The sequence below is a fragment of the Euprymna scolopes genome, chromosome 22 (genome assembly GCF_053919585.1).
Source record: "Euprymna scolopes isolate OS-2025 chromosome 22, ASM5391958v1, whole genome shotgun sequence".
In the NCBI taxonomy this organism is placed as follows: domain Eukaryota; kingdom Metazoa; phylum Mollusca; class Cephalopoda; order Sepiida; family Sepiolidae; genus Euprymna; species Euprymna scolopes.
In genome coordinates, this window is record NC_136503.1 from 70,154,122 (window position 1) to 70,176,112 (window position 21,991).

Below are 21,991 nucleotides of genomic sequence, written 5' to 3' on the forward strand. Positions count from 1 at the left end.
ATAACATTCAAGATGAGAACAATAGTCCGAATAATTTAAATGATACAAATTATCAATCCTCATCTCAAAAATTCCAAAACACTTTTTTTTTTTCTTTCTTTTTTTTTTTTTTTTTTTTTTTTTTTAATATTATCACTTTTTTACTCTGAAAATCCATTAGTGGATTACCTTTTTTTTTACTGTTGAAATTTGAAACAATTTTTACAATATAAAAATCTTTTTTTTTTTTTTATTTCTTTTTTTTTAATGTTAGGGTGAAATCATCAACAAGCAAAGATTACCATAAAATGACTAATAATTCAGTGTTTTGTTCTTTTACCGAATATCAATCGTTTTGTCTGCAGCTGACATTTTTTTTTTTCATTCAAGAAGAGACCTTATTTTACTCATGACAGACAACAATAAACTTCATCATTGTCTGTTGGCATCAATGGTTTTTGTGTTTTATTTCACCCTTTACCTTTGTAATATTGTCTGTGTCATCCAGACATTGCATTCAGTGTTGCTAGTAACTTGATTGAAGGAACCCAGATGTTAATGTCTCTCCACCTTTTAACATTGAAAGATAAATACATAAAATTAATGTTTAATAATTTTTTTTTTGGAGGGGGGGGGGGTCTGTAGAGTTGGAATACATCTGCTATCTAATTCCATATCTGTCTCTCTCTCTCCCTTTCTCTCTCTCTCTCCCTTTCTCTCTCTCTCTCCCTTTCTCTCTCTCTCTCCCTTTCTCTCTCTCTCTCCCTTTCTCTCTCTCTCTCCCTTTCTCTCTCTCTCTCCCTTTCTCTCTCTCTCTCCCTTTCTCTCTCTCTCTCCCTTTCTCTCTCTCTCTCCCTTTCTCTCTCTCTCTCCCTTTCTCTCTCTCTCTCCCTTTCTCTCTCTCTCTCCCTTTCTCTCTCTCTCTCTCCCTTTCTCTCTCTCTCCCTTTCTCTCTCTCTCTCTTTCTTTTCCTTTCTCTCTCTTTCTTTTCCTTTCTCTCTCTCTCTTTTCCTTTCTCTCTCTCTCTTTTCCTTTCTCTCTCTCTCTTTTCCTTTCTCTCTCTCTCTTTTCCTTTCTCTCTCTCTCTTTTCCTTTCTCTCTCTTTTCCTTTCTCTCTCTTTTCCTTTCTCTTTCTTTTCCTTTCGCTTTCTCTTTCTTTTCCTTTCTCTTTCTTTTCCTTTCGCTTTCTCTTTCTTTTCGCTTTCTCTTTCTCTTTCTCTTTCTTTTCCTTTCTCTTTCTCTCTTTTTTTCTTGCTTTCTCTGTGTGTCTCTCTCTTTCGCTGTTTTTCTCGCTCACTCTCTTTCCTTTGCTCGCTCTTTCTGGCTTTCTTTAATTTTCCCCCTTGTGACAGTTCTCTCTCAAAATTGGAAATGTTAATTTTGCAGCAGAAGTTAAAACTTTTAAACCATTGATGGGGGTTAGTGGATTTAGATAACTTTTTGTTTATCACAGAATGACTTCCTGTCTCCTTCCCCACGCGCACACTCTGTATCGGTCTTAATTCTGACTTATTTGAAATTGATTGGAATTGTTTAGGAAAAAAAGCTTTTTCCTCTTTCTCTACACACCATTCAAGATGGGCAATTAATCTCGTTTTCAACTGTTTTTTGCCATTGGCTATTCACACCATTTTTAAGGTTCACACAAACATTTGAATAGCATTTTTGTCAGCATGTCAGCTGGACCATCTGTAAAATGTTGAATATCGAGTGTAGCAGCAAGTCCTGGGGACATGTTTACCAGGAAAAACAGTTGGAAATAAGTCATACACCATCCACTATGACTATACAATTTCTAGAATCTATGGACCTAGAAAACAGACCTATTTAACCTGATATGGTGATATGGGGCAAGAAGGTGAAAGAAGAAACCTTAGTAGAAGTTAGTGTCCCCCCCTGACACTCTGTAAAACAGACCTGAGGAGGGGGGGAAATAACAAAATAACAAGGTTTTATGTGCATGAAAAGGAACTGAAATCTTAGGAAGATTTCTATTATTCTAGTGATTATAGGAGAAACCGAACCCATGAAAAAACTTAAATAAAAAAAACAAAAACTACTTGGCAAATATAATCAAGAGATACAAACAATTGCTCTTAAAGTGACGGTTATAATCTTAAAAAATATCTCTTGGTTAGGATGTATGAGGTAGCGGGTAAATGTCTGGCATCCGAAAGGATGCTATATCCTCAACTAGAATAAAATTATTAGAAAATTAAAAAACAAAACAAAAACGGAAGTTTGAAATAGCATATTTGAGACCTTTTTCATTTAACTTTGCAGTAGCCTTTTAGCCAGCATGTCACATTGTTATTTGCAATTAACTTTTCCTTGTTGTACGCGCAAATTGTGTGGACGCATCTTCTGTATCTTCTGCTCCTTTTTTTAGCTTTTAATATTTCTTCATTTTCTTGTGTGTGCATACAAGAAGAGTTGGCACAGGTAAAAAAAACAACAAACAAACAAAAAACAAGGGTGATGTGTGTGATAGTGATAGCAGAGGTAGTGACACACGTGACAGACGAGAATCTGTGTGTGTGTGGGGGGGGGTGTAAAATGAATCTGTATAAGTATTTAAGTAAGTAATAATGTCTCTTCCCTGAATAGCCGACCCATCGATCTGAGTACCTTGTAAGTTTTTCTGACAACAGATTTTTCTTTTTGAATCATCTGAGCTGAATAAGTAAACTTACACTAATTAATTAGAAAGAGAGACAGAGAGAAAGAAGAAAAAAAAAGTCGTATTATTTATATTTGTTTTACATCCATTTTATTTTGACTGAGTGGCGATGGGGGCGGCATTTTTTTTTTAATTTGTTTTCGAAAAAGCGTTTTTAAAAAAATTTATTTTAAACTTTTTTTTTTTTTAATCGTTAAAAGACAACTTTGTTAATTTTTTTTGTGTTTGGAAAAGCTGTGTGGGTAGAGTATTAATTTTTTTAGTTTTTCCCCTGCAACTCTAACTCTTTACTACCCCCCCTTTTCATTATTCACCAATTTTATTTTCACCTTTTTTCTTTTATCATCATCATCATCATCATCATCATCATCGCAAACAACCTTACCTGTAAAGCAACCCTATTTTTCTGCCTCCCTCCCCAATAAAGGTATCATCAATGCTTTCTTACAATCTACCACCTCCAACATCTCTCACTGACATTATATTCCACAATAACAGCAGTCAGTTGTACTTCTGACATAAATACAAAAAAATAAAATAAATACTCTGGGGGACCTCCGGTTCCCTGAAAGAATCTTTTTTTTTTTTTTTTTTTTTTTTTTTTACTAAAAACTGAAGCAAACAACTAAAAATTGAAGAAAACAAAACAAAAAAAAAACTGAAGAAAACACAAGCATAGAGATCAAACCTCCCTCTCATCCTCCTTCATTTGTATACTGACCTAACTTTACCTGTACTCAGAAAAATAAACTTTTTTTTTTTAAATCACTTTCTTAAATAATAATAAAAAACAACTTTTTTTTCTATCTCTCTTAGTTATACGCTCATGTTCATAATAAAAATAATAATCATTCATTGTCTATTTCAAGAGGGGAAAAGAGACGTCTTTTCTTTTTCTGATGGAAAAATTGCAGATGAACTCTGATTATCTTCAGGTTCCAGTCGAACAATTCCATCAGTGTTCCTTGTTCCTATGGTAACAGAACGTATTATCACTGATCTCTAATATAATATTATATATATATATATATATATATATATATAAGCAAAAGTAAAAAAAATTCTTGCATCAATACATTTCTAAAAAAAAACTAAAAAAACTTTACCCCCCCCCACACACACACATTTTCTACTTTTTATTTTTATTCTTCCTCTCAATCGCTCGCTCTCATTCTGCTCCAAGAAGTGGATTTTAAATTCAAAAGAAGCAAGACACACACACACACACACACTCAAAAAAAAAGAAAAAGACTCTAAAAATCTTGGATTGCCTCAGCAGCAGAACGAGATTATGTCGGACTGGTTCCACCATTATTTGTCTCTGGTGTTGTGAGTTGCGTGAAGCAATCAATCCATGTCTCCTTTTGATATGTCACGGCCAGACTTGTAACCATGTATTTGACGCTACTTACCCAGACGCGGAATATTGGACAACCACCCCATGTGACCACAAAAGCCGGGCTAACAACAGGCATTCCATCACAGGTTAGTCTTAAGATGTTGAATGTGATAGCTGTGAAAAGAAAAAAAAGCAGCTACTGCACCTTAGCATGCAAGTACTATACTAATATATATATATATATATATATATATATATATATATATATATATATATATATATATATATATATATATATATATATATATGTATATGAGTGATGGGACGATTTTGGTACAATTACTGATTCTGTATTAAATTTCTGATTCCAATACAATTACAGATTTTGATTCTTTATAAATCACATAATATTTAACTGTAAACTTATTTTTTTTCCCCAATTAGCGTAAAAACAGATGCTAAATGTGCATATGTTTTTTCAAATGTAAAAACAAACTTGTCGTGGGGGGGGATTAGGGGGTCTGTACATTTAAGCTTTACTGGTAGTTTAAAATAAATAGCTATTTATTTTATTATTGCTACCAGACAAACAAACCAAATGAAAAAAGATAATGTAATCGTTTTTTGCATTGGAAAATACACACATTTTTTCTGATTCTAATACCCCACCCCCCACCCCCAATTCCGATTTTGCCAATTCCTGATCCTGAGTAATTGTCACACACATACAATACACATACACAACACACACACACACACACACACACACACACACACACACATATATAAACTTTGAAATGCAATTTCTCCATTTTTATCCATCTTTTTTAGAGAGCTCACAACTTTTATAGTTTTTTTTTTTTTTTGAAGAGCTCAGTCTTTTCTTTTTTTTTTTTTTTCTATGGTGTCGAATGGTTCATGGTCGCTTGACAAAGTCTCATTGACTGAACCAGACGGCTGTTTGTAACGACCAAATATAACTGTTTACCCTCAAATAAATAATAAAAAAAATATTTTGCTCTTGTTATTGAGGACTATCTAACAACCTTGTATTCATTAGTCCCTACTTTTGAACATCTCAGACCTATATATATAAATATATATATATATATATATATAAAATGAATGAATGACAAAAGTCTATATTCCAGAGTTCATGATGTTGACCATCTTATAATTTATTCCTTTAATTCAGTTGACATTTACAATCCTTGATTGACAGCATCTGTTTTTTTGTGCAAAATCAATCACTTAATTATCATATCAATCAGTGAATCTATTTTGCCCTTAACTCATCAGAAGAAATAACAATCAATCCTTCGAAAGGAGATAAAGTGCGTTTTGACATGATTAAACATCCGAAAATTGGAAGAGAAGCTGTAATTACCTTATAATATGTTTACATTACGCCATTTTGAATATATATATATATATATATATATATATATATATATATATATATATATATATATATATATCCTCTGTCAACCGCCCAAAATGCAGTAAAGTGCTCGATTATAAAAAGTACAAGTATACCTGTATATCAAATTTCGAGTCTGTAGACTAAAATCTGAGAGTTATTGCGTAGGAAAATGTACACAGACGGACACACAGACACGTTCACTTTTATATATATACTAGCAAAAGTACCCGTTGTTGACTGGGTTCATAAACAGCCTACAGAAAATGGACTCTGATTTATGAAAGTATGATAGGTTATGAAAAGGAAGGGTTGTAAAGAGATAGCTTCGAATTTGGGGGTATCAAAGCCAAAGCAAAATATGATGAAAGTAAAAATAAAATCGATAAACCCCATACTTTATTATACCATACCTGTTCACACTGAAACACTTATCACAATATTTTGTGGATATATATTAAAAAACCTTGTTAAACTTTGTGACATATTTCCATTCTATGGAGGTCAGGCGCGAATATACACCCCATAATTTTATTATACCATATTTCTTCAAACTGAAACATAATTATCAAAGTATACTTACGCAGATAGATATGAAAAGTCTTTATTAAAGTTTGTGCCTATTTCCATTCTATGGAGGCCAGGCGCGAACGCAGACCCCATAATTTTATTATACCATCCCTATTTAAGTTAAAACATACTTATCAAAGTATTATTATGTACGTCTATATCAAAAACACTTGTAAACGTTTTTTTTTTTTTTTTTTTTTTTTAATTTTTTTACTTTGTGGACCAGGCGCGAATGCAGACCCCACAATTTTAATGAAACACCGTTCTGCCAGATCAAACATACCCATTCCTGTGTCTCGATACATATTCTATCATTATATGTGATCAGTTTTCTATAATAGTCAACCATATAGGAGCCTATTTGTGACCAGATACACACACATACACATTCAGCTTTATATATATATATATAGAGAGAGAGAGAGAGAGCATAATCTCATTGACACACCGGTTCTCACTAGATCATTGAAGTTTAGCAACTATGAACCTGGCCAGTATCAGATCGGTTGCTATTTGGGAACACTAGATGTGCTCTCCACTTATCTCGGCACGGAGGTCACTCGACGATAAAGGTTAATGAGTGTACAGCAGTCAATGAGACATATTGTAGTAATTAACGAGAGGTGTGGTTGGTGATTGTGCAACTTTTCCCACAAAAATTTTATGCGCGGGCACCCTTCAGTGGGTATCCAAAGTCTGTCAAGATTAAACAAAGCCTTGTTCACATTGATATTTATCCAGATATATTAGTAAAATATTCAGATAAAATCACATCTTGTCAGTAATTTAATTTTTCATGGATGAATAATTATTTCTAATAACTTAAAAAAAACACTCACTATTGAGGTGGTTGTCTGACTTATTTTCTGTCTCATTACCTCCCATTATTTGAAATGGTTGCTGTAGGCGAGAAAAATATGCACATTTTACCGATTAATTTTAGCGTGACAATATGGAAGTGCATATGTAATCCTTTTTCCTTTATCATTTTTTGATAAAGAGTAGAGCACCATTCGAAATATTAAAAAATTTCATAGCATTATTTTGCATACTTTTTATATTTTCGTTGAGGTTTATTTTTATTTGTCAAATGGGAAGAAATTCATTATTTTTAGCCAAGAAACTGAAAAATACAAATAAATACATTTTGCTCTTTTATCAGAAAGTGGAGAATAGTTTTTATTAATTATAGCACTAAAGTTTTGATTGATTTTAAATATTTGAAGTCTGCTACTCCTGCACATTTTAAGGAGTAAGGGAGCTCTTTAAAAGAAGGGATAATGTTTAAATACACAAACACACACATACACTTTGGTATTTATACAGAATGCAAATCGTGCTGTTTTTTTTTTTTGTTGTTTTTTTTATTTAAAAAAATTTTTTTTTATAGGGTTTTCAAGTTAAATTCCATTTTTACAGACCCCATAATTTATATATATATAAACTGTCATTTTATTTATTAAATTGTTAGGTGACAGTACAGAATAGTTATAAAATGCCTTTCCTTCATGTTCAGAATGAGTTTTTATTTTTTTAAATAAAATATTTTTACGTGCATAAAATGGGTGAATGTTTATGGCTACCATCCGTCATCAGCATGGCTAGACTTTTTTGGGGAAAGTCTAACCATGCTTATAACGGCTGGTAGCCAAAAACACATGTCCATTTAGAGAAAGAGTGAGTCTCTTTCTCTAAATGGCCATCTAATTTATTTAGTCCCTGTACACACCACAAACACTATAAACACTAAGTAAATTTAAATGACTAAGTAATGTCATTTTACTTTTATATTGTGCATCCATAAGTATGATATAAGTAAAGAAAAGTTTTAGTTATACCAGAAGACTGTCTAAACATACGTTAGAGTTTATGAATTTTTCAAATTAAATCAAAGTAGAAGAAATAATGGTTGTGACCCAACGGGTCACTTGTAAGTCTAGTAAAATTATAGAGATGAAAAAAAAAAAAGTTGAGCAAATTTTGATCAGAAATTTAAAACATTTTTAACCCATGACTTCAGTTGTGTAATCTGTATTTCTGATAGTTTTTACCATGTCAATGTTTTTTTTATTGCTTTAAGTATTTTGAAGTCTAATCTTTTGCAAAAAATGGGAGGGGGATAGAGAAAATGAAAAAGGAAGCGTTTTTTTTTGTTTTTAAATATAATGGGGGCAAACCAAAAACTTATGCAGAATACAGACACTGCTATTTTTTTTAGATAGGATTTTCAAATTAAATTCGATTTTTAAAGTATACTAGCATGGGTGCTAGGCGTTGCCCGGGTGTTTGGAGGTGTATGTTAAGCAAAAAAAAAAAAAAAAGAAGAAACTAATTAATAAATTATTCGTTTTTGTTATGAAGATAGATAAATGAAGTAAGAGGTAAATAAAATTAATACAAGATCATTTACTTATGCTCAAAAGAAATCCAGAAAATAACAACCTAGGATAGTGTACGATCGTTTCAGAGATCATATCAAGTTTATTTAAATACAGTCTCTAAGGTAAAAGAAAAAAAAAAATCCGACTTTATCAATTTTTAAAATGAATTGTTTCAAAATCAAATTATGTCACCCCATCAGCTAAAAGAACACATTCTGCTCTTTTAGCTGGCTGGTATTTTAAAATGGATAAAATCTTTTTTTTTTTTTTTTTTTTTTTTTTTACTTTGGTGAAATCACATTAATCAGCCATCACCATCAGACAATCTTTTTTTTTTTTTTTTTGAAATTGTATGTAGGATAATGTACGTGTGAAGATTAACTGCCTTAGCGCATTATGATAATTATTTTACAACATGCACACACACACATATATATAGCTTATATGTTTATATGCAATTTAACTAATTATAATAGTAATTACATATAAAAAATAACAAGGTTCTCTTTTAGATAGTGCGATACTAAAGCTATAGTTTTCTTAAAGTTAACACATCAAAAGAAATCGACGCACAAGTATTTACTCATTTTCAAAATTTTGGTCTTTTATTGGTAACACCTTGCGTAAAATTGTTTCAGCCCCCTGTGTTGGCATACAAGTGTATAACAGTTCATCAGTTATCATTTTACACAACTGGACTTCATCAGCGTGTAGAAAGAACTAATTTTTTTTTTTTTTTTTAAGTTTCAACAGTCCATGAATAGGACCTTTCTTAACACAACAGGTATTCATTTTTTTTTGTCCACAACATAAATATGAATTATATATGAATTATCAAACATGCTTTATCTTCATTTCAGACTAAATATACTTACCTCGTAATGCAATAATCCCTCAAATTCTGTAGTAGTAGGTAGCCTGTATTCTTTTTTTTTTTTTTTTTTTTTAAGAAAAGAAATGCCGGTTACCTTTTAGTGTGGTAACTTAAAAAAAAAAAAAAAAAAAAAAAATATATATATATATATATATATATATATATATATATTCTTATAAAAATTGTAAAAAATAGTTTTTTAATTTTTTTCATATTATTTTGTATTCCTGCACGTCACCAATTGAAAACGAATAAAGAAAAGTTATAAGGTTTATACTTTTCGTATTCTTGTTTATACATTTCCATATATATATATATATATATATATATATATATATATATATAAGCTGTCATCGATTTTCCAATTTAGACATTTTTTGCTTGTCAATTTTCTTTGAAGTGTTCTAATTTATGAATTAGAACACGTGACTTGATGGTCGTCGGTCACAGATATCGAACGGTTGTTGTAAGCAATATGCAGACTTACATTCTCAAGTTACGCGCTCATTTTGTATACATGGGTTCACGCTCGTGCACGCACGTTGTAACAGCAAAGGAAACAAAAAAAAACCACTTAGATAACCCATTGATTATTTACAACAGTTGGATAATGTTTAACAAAAGTAAAAATGAAAAAGTTTTGCTGTTTTTCGATGAAATTAAAAAGTATATTGTACATCTTTTAATAGTATAAAAATTATACTTATGGTACCTAAGCTACATAGAAATGTTTGTTTCATGTCCAGAAAAAATTCATCAGGCTAAATATGGTTTTTATATATATATATATATATATATATATATATATATATATATATAACCTTCCCTCCTTGTCCTGATGAGAAGATTGTATTTAAATATACTTGATATCATCTCCGAAACGATTGTACATTATTCAAGGTTGTTGTCGTCTTGATTTCTTTGAACATATGTAAATGATCTTATATTCATTTGTTAATTCTACTTACCTCCACTTTAAACTCTGTGTGTGTGTGTGTGTAAATATATTATTGTCAGGTCAGGTCATATGCTGCTTATACCATGTAACCCAATACTACCTGCCTCATGGTCGGGTCACCGGCAACTAAACTGGTTCCCCCACCAGACTTGTTTGGTGAGGAGGGTGGCTAGTCTCCCTGAAGGATTAAAAACAAGATCTTCCAAAGGGCGAATGAACCCTATCTCGGGGTCAACGGGCAACAAGCACTGTGTATGTATGTATGTGTATGTTGGGGTGGAGAGGGCTCTGGTAAACCGTGGTGAAGGCAACCTTTCTAGGAGATGCAAATCTCTGATTTAAAAAAAACATAAAGCGGGAGACCAGTACCCGCATTAAGCTAGTCTGCAGTTTAACTAGTTGCTGGCTATCTTGCTCTTGCTTGTTGCTGGATCTCAACATTTTGAACCGAGAGAGAGACTTAGCTGTCGTACAAAGCTAAGACTCTGTAAAATCATCTGTGTATAGATACTCCCTAAGGCATTTGTCTATTTGTCTGTGGCGATGGAAAAGTTGTGACGTGTGGAGGCTTGAAATGCTGGAAGCCTGTAATAATTGATCTCAATGACCGTCTTCAGTATCATGCCTGCTTGAGCGTGTGTATTCACCAGTAGGATTAAAAAAAAAAAAAAAGAAAAAAAGTCATTTTTGGACTCGTAGACATTAAGTGTCTGAGGGAGTGGCACTCGTCTGACAAGACATCGTAATCATCATACATATATATATGGTTTGGGTCCTTGCTAATGAAGCCAGACATGACTTCTGTTGCCAGGGTTCGAATCTCTCGACTGGCGTTAATCATGATACCCTGCACTGATGAGTCTCGAAAAGATGAAACACTAGTGTCTGGTGGTATTTAATTATTATATATATATATATATATATATATATATGTATATATAAATTAATTAATTTGATTAAGGTTTGTTTCTTACTTTCACTCTTTTATTCTATTTAATGTTATTGAAAATACTTTTTAGTTCAGAAAGTTTTTTTTCATTTATATTTCGAAGTTTATGCTCAACAGTGATATAGTTTTATTAATATTTTCCTCTGTTGAAAATCCATGAGTTAAGGATTTTTTTTTTTTTTTTGATGGATCAATAATATATTACTAGCGGGACGTGTGGAAATTTCACAGGGGACTTATTTATATGTAATATATTGATCTTGGCATTCTGTAGATGTTCAGTGTAAAGGAAGACGCTCTGATATTATTGTAGCTCTTGTGTTAAAACTACAAAAGTATTTATCTAAGTCAGCAGGGGCATCCAGCATAGCCCGGTCATAAAGTATGCTTAAATATGATATTTTAATTCTTGACGATTTTGTTTATATTATTATAGAGTTAATGTTCCATATATATTATAAAGTTGCAATTTCAAAAATAAAAAAGATATATCTATATAACTTGGGTGCATCAGCTTGAATCAAAACCGAAACCAAAACTTATGAAGAATTCTTGGTAAAATTATTTATTACAAGAAATGGAAATCCATAACAAATAAACGACAGTCACTCGGATGTAATCGTGGCACACAAAATAAATAAAACACGCTATCCTATTGATATATAGATTATTTACTCAATTTTATTTTTATCAGCAAATTTTTTTGTTTTAATTGCTCTATCTAGTATATTGAGCTTCCTTTTTTTTTTTTTTTTTTTAAATCTTTATAGGTTCTAATATAAAAACATTTATCTTTGTAATTTAAATTGTATAAGATAGATTTTTGAAATTCAAAGCATATTGATTATAATTTAAAAAATTTTTAATCCAGTTTTGGAAATAAATATTCAATTGTAATTGATAAATTTTAATATCGTTATAAAAAAATCTACATTTTAAAAAACTTTACGTAAATGTAATTTTGCTAATAAAAATGATTTTCAGAAACGCGCATGCATATAAATGGAAATCCTTGCATATTTATTTCCGGAACTGAATTCAAATTAGTGTTGGGACGATTATTCGGAATCGAAAAAATCAGAATTTTTGGAGTTATCGGAAAAATTTGTGCCTATTTTTCGATGCTAAAAACGATTCCTTTAATTTTATGCTTTATTTGATTTTGTTTTAAAAAAATCTTCCACTGCTTGTTGTAATAATAAAGATTTATTGATTTTAAAACTAAAATCTATCGATCACCCCCTCACAAGTGTGGTTTTACGTAAGAGAAAATATATTTATTTTATGGTAATCAGGACAAAATAACCATTTTATAGTAAAATATTTAGAGATTTATAAAGAATCGAAATCAGAAATTTAGTATCGAATCGGTAATTGTATTGGAATCAGAAAAAAATATTGGAATCAGCCCATCACTAGTTTAAGTATTTAATATATATATATATATATATATATATATATATATATATATATATATATATGCACACAGCAGAGATTATCAGACATTATCCGTGTCAAATATTGATTTATAGTCTTACTAGATGTACCTGTGATCCGTTGGGTCACAACTACTACAGCTATTTAACTTTAATTGGGTTTTGAAAATTCATTAACTGACATATCTATTAAGACATTCTTCTTACATAATTAAAAATTAATCTCTTTTCGCTCTCAATTATCTTTTTTTTTTTCTTTTTTTTTTTTTTTCATACTCTTTCTCGCCCCAAACAAGACATTGGTACTTAGAACATAAGGGGCTACTACTTGGGTTCATATCAGGGGATTCTGAGGAGTTTTGAGCAGGGAGATGTCTGTTCACATTACATTTAAACTTCTGCATTTTAGTACAGTCAGGGGAGCAGGAAACAGGGAAGGAATTCCAAAGTCTAGCAGTTCGAGGGAAGAAACTATTAAAGTAGAAGGCTTTTTGGCATCTAGTGGCCTCAGCAGTGGAGAGGTGGGATTTTGCTGCTTGTCGGGTTAGTTAGGAGTATGTATGTCAAAAGTGGAGCTACCTATTATTTTGTCATGTAATTTATGTAGGTTTCTATGGTTTCTATGGGTACTGTAAGTTAGATGACAAATGTTAAAGAGTCTCTCTCTCTCTCTCTCTGTGTCTCTCTCTCTCTCTCTGTAAATGCTCACAGAGACATTAAGAAATATTAGGAAGTGGCTGAGTCAATATAGATAGCTAAGAGATTAGTGACTTGTTCATTTAGTTAGAGATTATGGCTAATTAAAGCAATTATTCAAAAATAATTCAAACACAGAATTAAGGTATATTTAAGCAAGTATTTTGTGTGATTAACATATATAGGAGAAAAGATGGTATTTGTGCACTATTGTGAAGGAACCACTTTTTTAGTTTTCAGTTTGGAGAGTGTACAGCAAGGGCAGACAACTTTCATTAATTCATCTCAGAGTTTTGACTGTGTTGAAAATTGAAAGTTTTGAAAAAAAAAGTTTTTTTTTTTTTAATTCACATCTATTTTATTGAAATAGATGTGAATTAAAAAAAAAAAAAACTTTTTTTCTCAAAACTTTCAATGAATGTTCAAAAATATTTATAAATGTTAAAAGTTATGCATTTTGACAACTTTCATTCATTACAAACAGTAAAGTTTAATGATTATATTTTATTAGTCATGAAAATTTTCAGAATTTTGACTTTTGCCCCCCCCCCCAATTTTAAATCTCTATTTTGTGTTAAAAATAATATTTTGTGTCAGTGTAATTTTCTTAAAATCTGTTTTAATCTAATGAATGTGTAGCAAAAGCTTAAAAAAACAAAAACAAAAAAAAAAAAAAACCTGCATTTATTGTTGTAGGATTTTTTATTTGGTTCTGAAATTGCATTTGTCTGTCCCTGCTATGCAGTTTCGAAATGTCGAAACTGAAAACCAAAAAAAAAAGAAAAAAAAATGTGGTTTCACCACAGTAGTACATAGGTGCCAAAAAGCCTTAGGGAAACAAGTATTCATGGACTTGGCTTTAGTTGTTTTAACATGCAATTAACTCACTGAATAATAGCGATTATTTTTATTTATATATATATATATATATATATATTTTTTTTTTTTTTTTTACTTGGTGGTTCATCAAGGTCTGAAAGCCACACGAGGATGAGGGTTAAATGTTAGGTAAATGGTGAGACAACATGATCAATTATGGTGGAACTTTTGTAGGGTTAGACTGTTTAAGAGGATGACTCAACAAGAACTTAATCACATTAGACTTGAAGACGACTATGCTATCGTCAGCCAGGAATGAGTCACATGGTATTGTGTTCCACAGATATACAGTTCTAGCAAAGAAACTCTGCTTGTGGAATTTTCATTTATCTTTAGACACAGATAGTAGGAGAAGTTGTTAGCGGTTGTAGCTAGACGATGATTTGTTGCAAACATTTTACAGCACGTACAATACAAGTAATGATAAAGAATAGACGTACTTGCAAGGTTTGTGAACAAACATTTATATTTTCCTTGGCCTTCGGGAAAGGATCACAGTGTAGTATCTATTCTGATGCTGCGTTTCGCTTTTTCTGTCCTCAGCCAGTGAAGGAGAAATCCTTCATGACTGAGACAATTATTACTTTTGTTCCTATCTAGAGTGCCCCTTTTTGGGAAGCTGGGTTTCCCCACATTAAAAACCGACCTTGGGTCTAACTCTGCCCTCGTGGGGAGGCCAGTAATTAGGAACATTTATATTACCAGAAAAGGTTTTAGTTTTAACAAATCAGATCTATAACTGGACATGTTTGTTAGTTGGTCCCATTTAAGATTGAAAGTCAGAAGTAAATTAACTGTTAACGTCTCTTTTTCATATACAGTACAATTACATTGACACCCTGGTTTTTGCAAGATCACTGAAGTTAAGCAACGATGAGCCTGGCCAGTACCAGATGGGTGACCATTTAGGAACATTAGGTGTTGTATGTGCTCTCTGCTCATCTCGGCATTGTTTCCAGTCATCCTGAACTTAAATATACTTGCAACTGGAATTAAAACAGTGCCGAGTCAGGAGAGGTGTAGTTAGAGATTGTGCAACTCTTGCTGCAATAATTTCATGTGCAGCTCCCTTCAGTGGGTATCTATTGTCTGATAAGACTGAATGGAGCAGTTTTTTTTTAACATTTCATTTTCATATTATAATCTAAATTAACATTTCATTTTTATATTATAATCTAAATTAATATTTCATTTTCATATTATAATCTAAATTAATATTTCATTTTCATATTATAATCTAAATTAATATTTCATTTTCATATTATAATCTAAATTAATATTTCATTTTCATATTATAATCTAAATTAATATTTCATTTTCATATTATAATCTAAATTAATATTTCATTTTCATATTATAATCTAAATTAATATTTCATTTTCATATTATAATCTAAATTAATATTTCATTTTCATATTATAATCTAAATTAACATTTCTTTTTCATATTATAATCTAAATTAACATTTCTTTTTCATATTATAATCTAAATTAACATTTCTTTTTCATATTATAATCTAAATTAATAAATGCAAAGTTTCTTTTTTATTTATCACATCGATATTACTATGAAAATGGCCCAGTTTTTTTTAAATCAATAATACACCAGTCTTTTGAAATACGATAAAGAGCAATGACCCAAACATTTTGAACACCAGAAAATTCATCATTACTTTTGTTTTACTGAACGAATATTGAAAATTTTTATAATCAATTCTTAATACTGCAGTATTCTAAGTTATAAAATTATTATATTTTTTACTAGAATATCTTGTCCCTTTTCTTTTCCAGTTTTAACAACTAGTCCTTTACTTTTCCATGGTTAAGCTTAACCATATTACTTTTCATGCTCGCATTTTTCTATTGTAATGTCTGTCTCTCTCTATCTATCTATATATATCTATCTCTCTCTCTCTCTCTCTCTCTATATATATATATATATATATATATATATATATATATATATATATATATATATAAGCGTCATTCCAAAAGTAAAGCTTCCTATTTTTTGTGTGTGTAGATACATAAAATTTTTTACTTATTGATTAGATGAAGCAATAAAGTTTATTTAATTTTTAACTGTTATCAATTATTATTTTTATTTGCACCACCCATCCGTGTAGTATTTCTGTATCTTGATAGGTTATTGTATAAAGATTATTTTTATCTTTATTTTGTATATATATATATATATATATATATATATATAATGTTTGTATAGATTTTTCGTAGAGGTACATCCAATGAAACGCATGTGATTATTAAAGAGTGCTCAATGGCGGACAGAGCTGGTATATAATCTTTTTTTTTATTATCCGAACATTATTGGTTACATATGTATAGACATGTTTCAGTGGAATCCTAATTCAAGGACACCACCTCATTAGACCAAAGAAAATGAACAATATTGAAAATCAATTCAATATTGCTCCTTTTCTTTGCTCTAATGGGGTGGTATCCTTAAATTAGGATTCCACTAAAACATGTATGCACATATGTAACCATTAATGTTCGGATAATAAACAAACTATATATATATGTACTATATATATATATATATATATATATATATATATATATATAATATATATATATATATACACACACACAGGACTAAGTCACTAGTGAGAAATATATAAAAAATATAATAGAGAAAAATAAATTTTTTTTAAAAATATGAAGATAAAAAATAGAATTTCAGTCAGCACAATTATTTATATATATATATATATATATATATATATATATATACAACACTAAATAAATAGTGAGAAAAATATAATAGAAAAATAAAGAGTAAAAAAAAAAAATATGAAGATAAAAATAAAATTGCATTTTTCGCTATTCATTGGATGATCAAATAAAGTTTATTTAATTTTATACTGTCATCAGATATTTCTTGTATTTGTTTGCTCCACCCACCCGTGTAGAGCTTTTGGTAGGTTATTTTATAAAGACTTTTTTTTTTCTTTTTTGTTTAAATTTTTACTTTATCATTAAAGAACACAAGGAAGAAAACCGTATCAATACACAAGATAATTCCCCCTTAATTTGCTTCGGTGAATAAGGGAAAACGTCTCAATTTTAACAGTTTTTGTAGTTGGGATAAGAATTTATATATATATATATATATATATATATATATATATTTTTTTTTTTAAAGCAAAATTTAATATATTTGTGTTAATAAGTGGAAGGAAAATAATAGGCTAGTTCGAATCAAGTATTGATATGTTAGATGGGTTACTATTTATAGGTACAGCTAGTTAGGTATATAAACTGCAGTCTCTGTCTTGTCTATCTATTCAGGTGTGGCAAAGCAAGAAGCTGCTACAAGCTGAGATTGAAACTCAATGTGAATGTGTTTACAGATTCAGCTTCTATCTGCTATGTTATCCGCACAGGCTGTGAGAAATGTTCATATATGAACTATCAACTGCCACAAATGCTTTATTCATTTCTGAATAGCTTTGTATTATATATATATATATATATATATATATATATATATATATATATATATATATGCACACATAGATGTATACATCACGCACACACATATACTGAGATTCAGTTTTATAACGTCTCACTTCATTCTCTTCTGATAACTATTTGAGGTAGATATGATGAAAAATAAATTATATTTCATATTCTCAACAAGCCCAATTATTTGCTGTTTAACTTAAAACCTACTTAGTTTTATTGAAACGGTTTATCTCTTCCCTAACTGTTTCTTTCTATTTTTCTTTTATTCTTTCTCTTTCGCTCTCTCTCTCTCTGGATGCATGCATGTATATATATATATATATATATATATATATATATATATATATATATATGTATGTGTGTATATATATATATATATATCTTGATCTATTGAAAATCATTTGTTAAAAACCCAGCCTTCAGACTTTGTCTTAAAAAGCAAGAATAAAACATTTTGTCCAACCAGCATGAAAATTCGGATGTTGATTCATTGAACCAGAATTGTCTCCCCTCCCCGCCTTCCTTCCCCAAAGAGATTTCTTTTTTTTCTATTCTATTTCATTTCTATATTCATTTACAAAAATATTTTATTCTTATTCCCAAATCTCTTAAGCTTTATAAATACTTTTTTTTATTCAAGCAAATATCTGTAGCCTGTTGTATATATTTATTTCATTTTTCTTCCAACATGACATTTTCAACTTTTGACATATAATGTCAATATTTTCCCCCTTTTTTTTTTTTTTTGAGACATAATAATAATAATAATAATAATAATAATATATATATATATATATATATATATATATATATATATATATATATTAAATTATTTTTATGAAGAGTCAGATACGTCTTAAGACAAAATACTGCTGCAACGTCTGTGGAGGTACCGCCCAGAGCATACTTTTCTGCCTCAACAGTACAAGATTGTCTTTGAAATCTAGTAGAGAATATTTTCTTCTTTTTTTTTTATAACTTTAAGATGAGACTTCATAATTTGTGCATTCATTCTTTTTGCGGACTGTTATCTTCATCTTCATAGTGTTGTTTCGGCCACTCATCCTCTGGCCTTTTTCAGATGATTAACGACAGCACATTGCACATTGGATAAAATCGTTGAGTCTCTGCGGTTCCAGGTGAGCATTGTCTGGAGATAGCGGTTTCAATCCTACCCAAAGCAAGCTAGAGGATTAGTTGACCAAAACGTGGTGAGACAACAACTATGGAAGGCAGTAATTCCTGGGTGTACAGTTACAAGACGACATTCCTATCCTTTCATGGTTGACCACCTGAAACATGGTAAAAAAAAAAAACTATGAAGATGAGGATGACAGTCCGCAAAAAGAATGAATGCACAAATTATGAAGCCTTATAAAATTGATGACACTGTAGCTTAATTCAGTTATTTCAGACAAACCATGAAATAAAACGATTTTTTACAAGTATTCTTTGAATGCTTTTGGAATTTTGCCATATTTGGTTGTGATCATTTGTAGTAGTATTCGAAACAGACAGATAAGCACAGACAGACGCATCTATACAGATATGCGCGTACACACACACACACACTCATGCATACAGACATGAACACATAAACATCTCATTCTGCTTACTATCACATACACACACACATTTAATTCTGCTTACTATCACACACACACATTTCATTCTGCTTACTATCACACACACACACACATTTCATTCTGCTTACTATCACACACACACACATTTCATTCTGCTTACTATCACACACACACACATTTCATTCTGCTTACTATCACACACACACACATTTCATTCTGCTTACTATCACATGCACACACATTTCATTCTGCTTACTATCACACACACACACACACACATTTTATTCTGCTTACTATCACACACACACACACATTTTATTCTGCTTACTATCACACGCACACACATTTTATTCTGCTTACTATCACACACACACACACATTTCATTCTGCTTACTATCACACACACACACATTTCATTCTGCTTACTATCACACACACACACATTTCATTCTGCTTACTATCACACGCACACACATTTCATTCTGCTTACTATCACACGCACACACACACATTTCATTCTGCTTACTATCACACGCACACACACACATTTTATTCTGCTTACTATCACACACACACACACACACATTTTATTCTGCTTACTATCACACGCACACACATTTTATTCTGCTTACTATCACACGCACACACATTTCATTCTGCTTACTATCACACACACACACACACATTTTATTCTGCTTACTATCACACACACACACACACACACACATTTCATTCTGCTTACTATCACACACACACACATTTCATTCTGCTTACTATCACACGCACACACATTTCATTCTGCTTACTATCACACACACACATTTCATTCTGCTTACTATCACACACACACACACATTTCATTCTGCTTACTATCACACACACACATTTCATTCTGCTTACTATCACACACACACACATTTCATTCTGCTTACTATCACACACACACACATTTCATTCTGCTTACTATCACACACACACACATTTCATTCTGCTTACTATCACACACACACACATTTCATTCTGCTTACTATCACACACACACACACATTTCATTCTGCTTACTATCACACGCACACACATTTCATTCTGCTTACTATCACACGCACACACATTTCATTCTGCTTACTATCACACACACACACACACATTTTATTCTGCTTACTATCACACACACACACACATTTTATTCTGCTTACTATCACACACACACACACATTTCATTCTGCTTACTATCACACACACACATACATTTCATTCTGCTTACTATCACAAACACACACACACACACACATTTCATTCTGCTTACTATCACACACACACACACACACACACACATTTCATTCTGCTTACTATCACACACACACATTTTATTCTGCTTACTATCGCACACACACACATTTTATTCTGCTTACTATCACACACACACACACATTTTATTCTGCTTACTATCACACACACACACATTTTATTCTGCTTACTATCACACACACACATTTCATTCTGCTTACTATCACACACACACACACACACACATTTTATTCTGCTTACTATCACACACACACACACATTTCATTCTGCTTACTATCACACACACACACACACACACACATTTCATTCTGCTTACTATCACACACACACACATTTCATTCTGCTTACTATCACACACACACACACATTTCATTCTGCTTACTATCACACACACACACACATTTTATTCTGCTTACTATCACACACACACATTTCATTCTGCTTACTATCACACACACACACATTTCATTCTGCTTACTATCACACACACACACACACACACACATTTCATTCTGCTTACTATCACACACACACACACACACATTTTATTCTGCTTACTATCACACACACACACATTTTATTCTGCTTACTATCACACACACACACACACACATTTCATTCTGCTTACTATCACACACACACACACACACATTTCATTCTGCTTACTATCACACACACACACACACATTTCATTCTGCTTACTATCACACACACACACACATTTCATTCTGCTTACTATCACACACACACACACACATTTCATTCTGCTTACTATCACACACACACACACACATTTCATTCTGCTTACTATCACACACACACACACACATTTCATTCTGCTTACTATCACACACACACACACACATTTCATTCTGCTTACTATCACACACACACATTTCATTCTGCTTACTATCACACACACACACACACACATTTCATTCTGCTTACTATCACACACACACACACATTTCATTCTGCTTACTATCACACACACACACACACATTTTATTCTGCTTACTATCACACACACACATTTTATTCTGCTTACTATCACACACACACATTTCATTCTGCTTACTATCACACACACACACATTTTATTCTGCTTACTATCACACACACACACACACATTTCATTCTGCTTACTATCACACACACACACACACATTTTATTCTGCTTACTATCACACACACATTTCATTCTGCTTACTATCACACACACATTCATTCTGCTTACTTTCACGCACACACACACACACATTTTTCATTCTGCTTACTATCACACACACACACACATTTTTCATTCTGCTTACTATCACACACACACACACACATTTTTCATTCTGCTTACTATCACACACACACACATTTTATTCTGCTTACTATCACACACCACACACACGCACATTTTTCATTCTGCTTACTATCACACACACACACATTTCATT

General features: G+C 31.3%; 1 protein-coding gene across 28 annotated transcripts in view; it reads left to right on the forward strand.

Moving 5' to 3' along the window:
- Nucleotides 1–21,991, forward strand: part of LOC145243461 (RNA binding protein fox-1 homolog 2-like) — a 486,106-nt gene that overhangs the window by 98,949 nt on the left and 365,166 nt on the right. For 2 of the 28 annotated variants that reach the window (XM_080106387.1, XM_080106396.1), the window contains exon 1: nucleotides 3,882–4,144. The exons of 16 other annotated variants lie outside the window; for them this stretch is intronic. In XM_080106387.1, the coding sequence (XP_079962513.1) occupies nucleotides 4,052–4,144 (93 nt within the window). In that variant the 5' untranslated portion in view covers nucleotides 3,882–4,051. Of the gene's footprint in view, nucleotides 1–3,841; nucleotides 4,145–21,991 lie in introns of those variants that run through there. 10 more of the 28 variants (XM_080106357.1, XM_080106378.1, XM_080106374.1 and 7 more) reach the window with 9 other exon arrangements.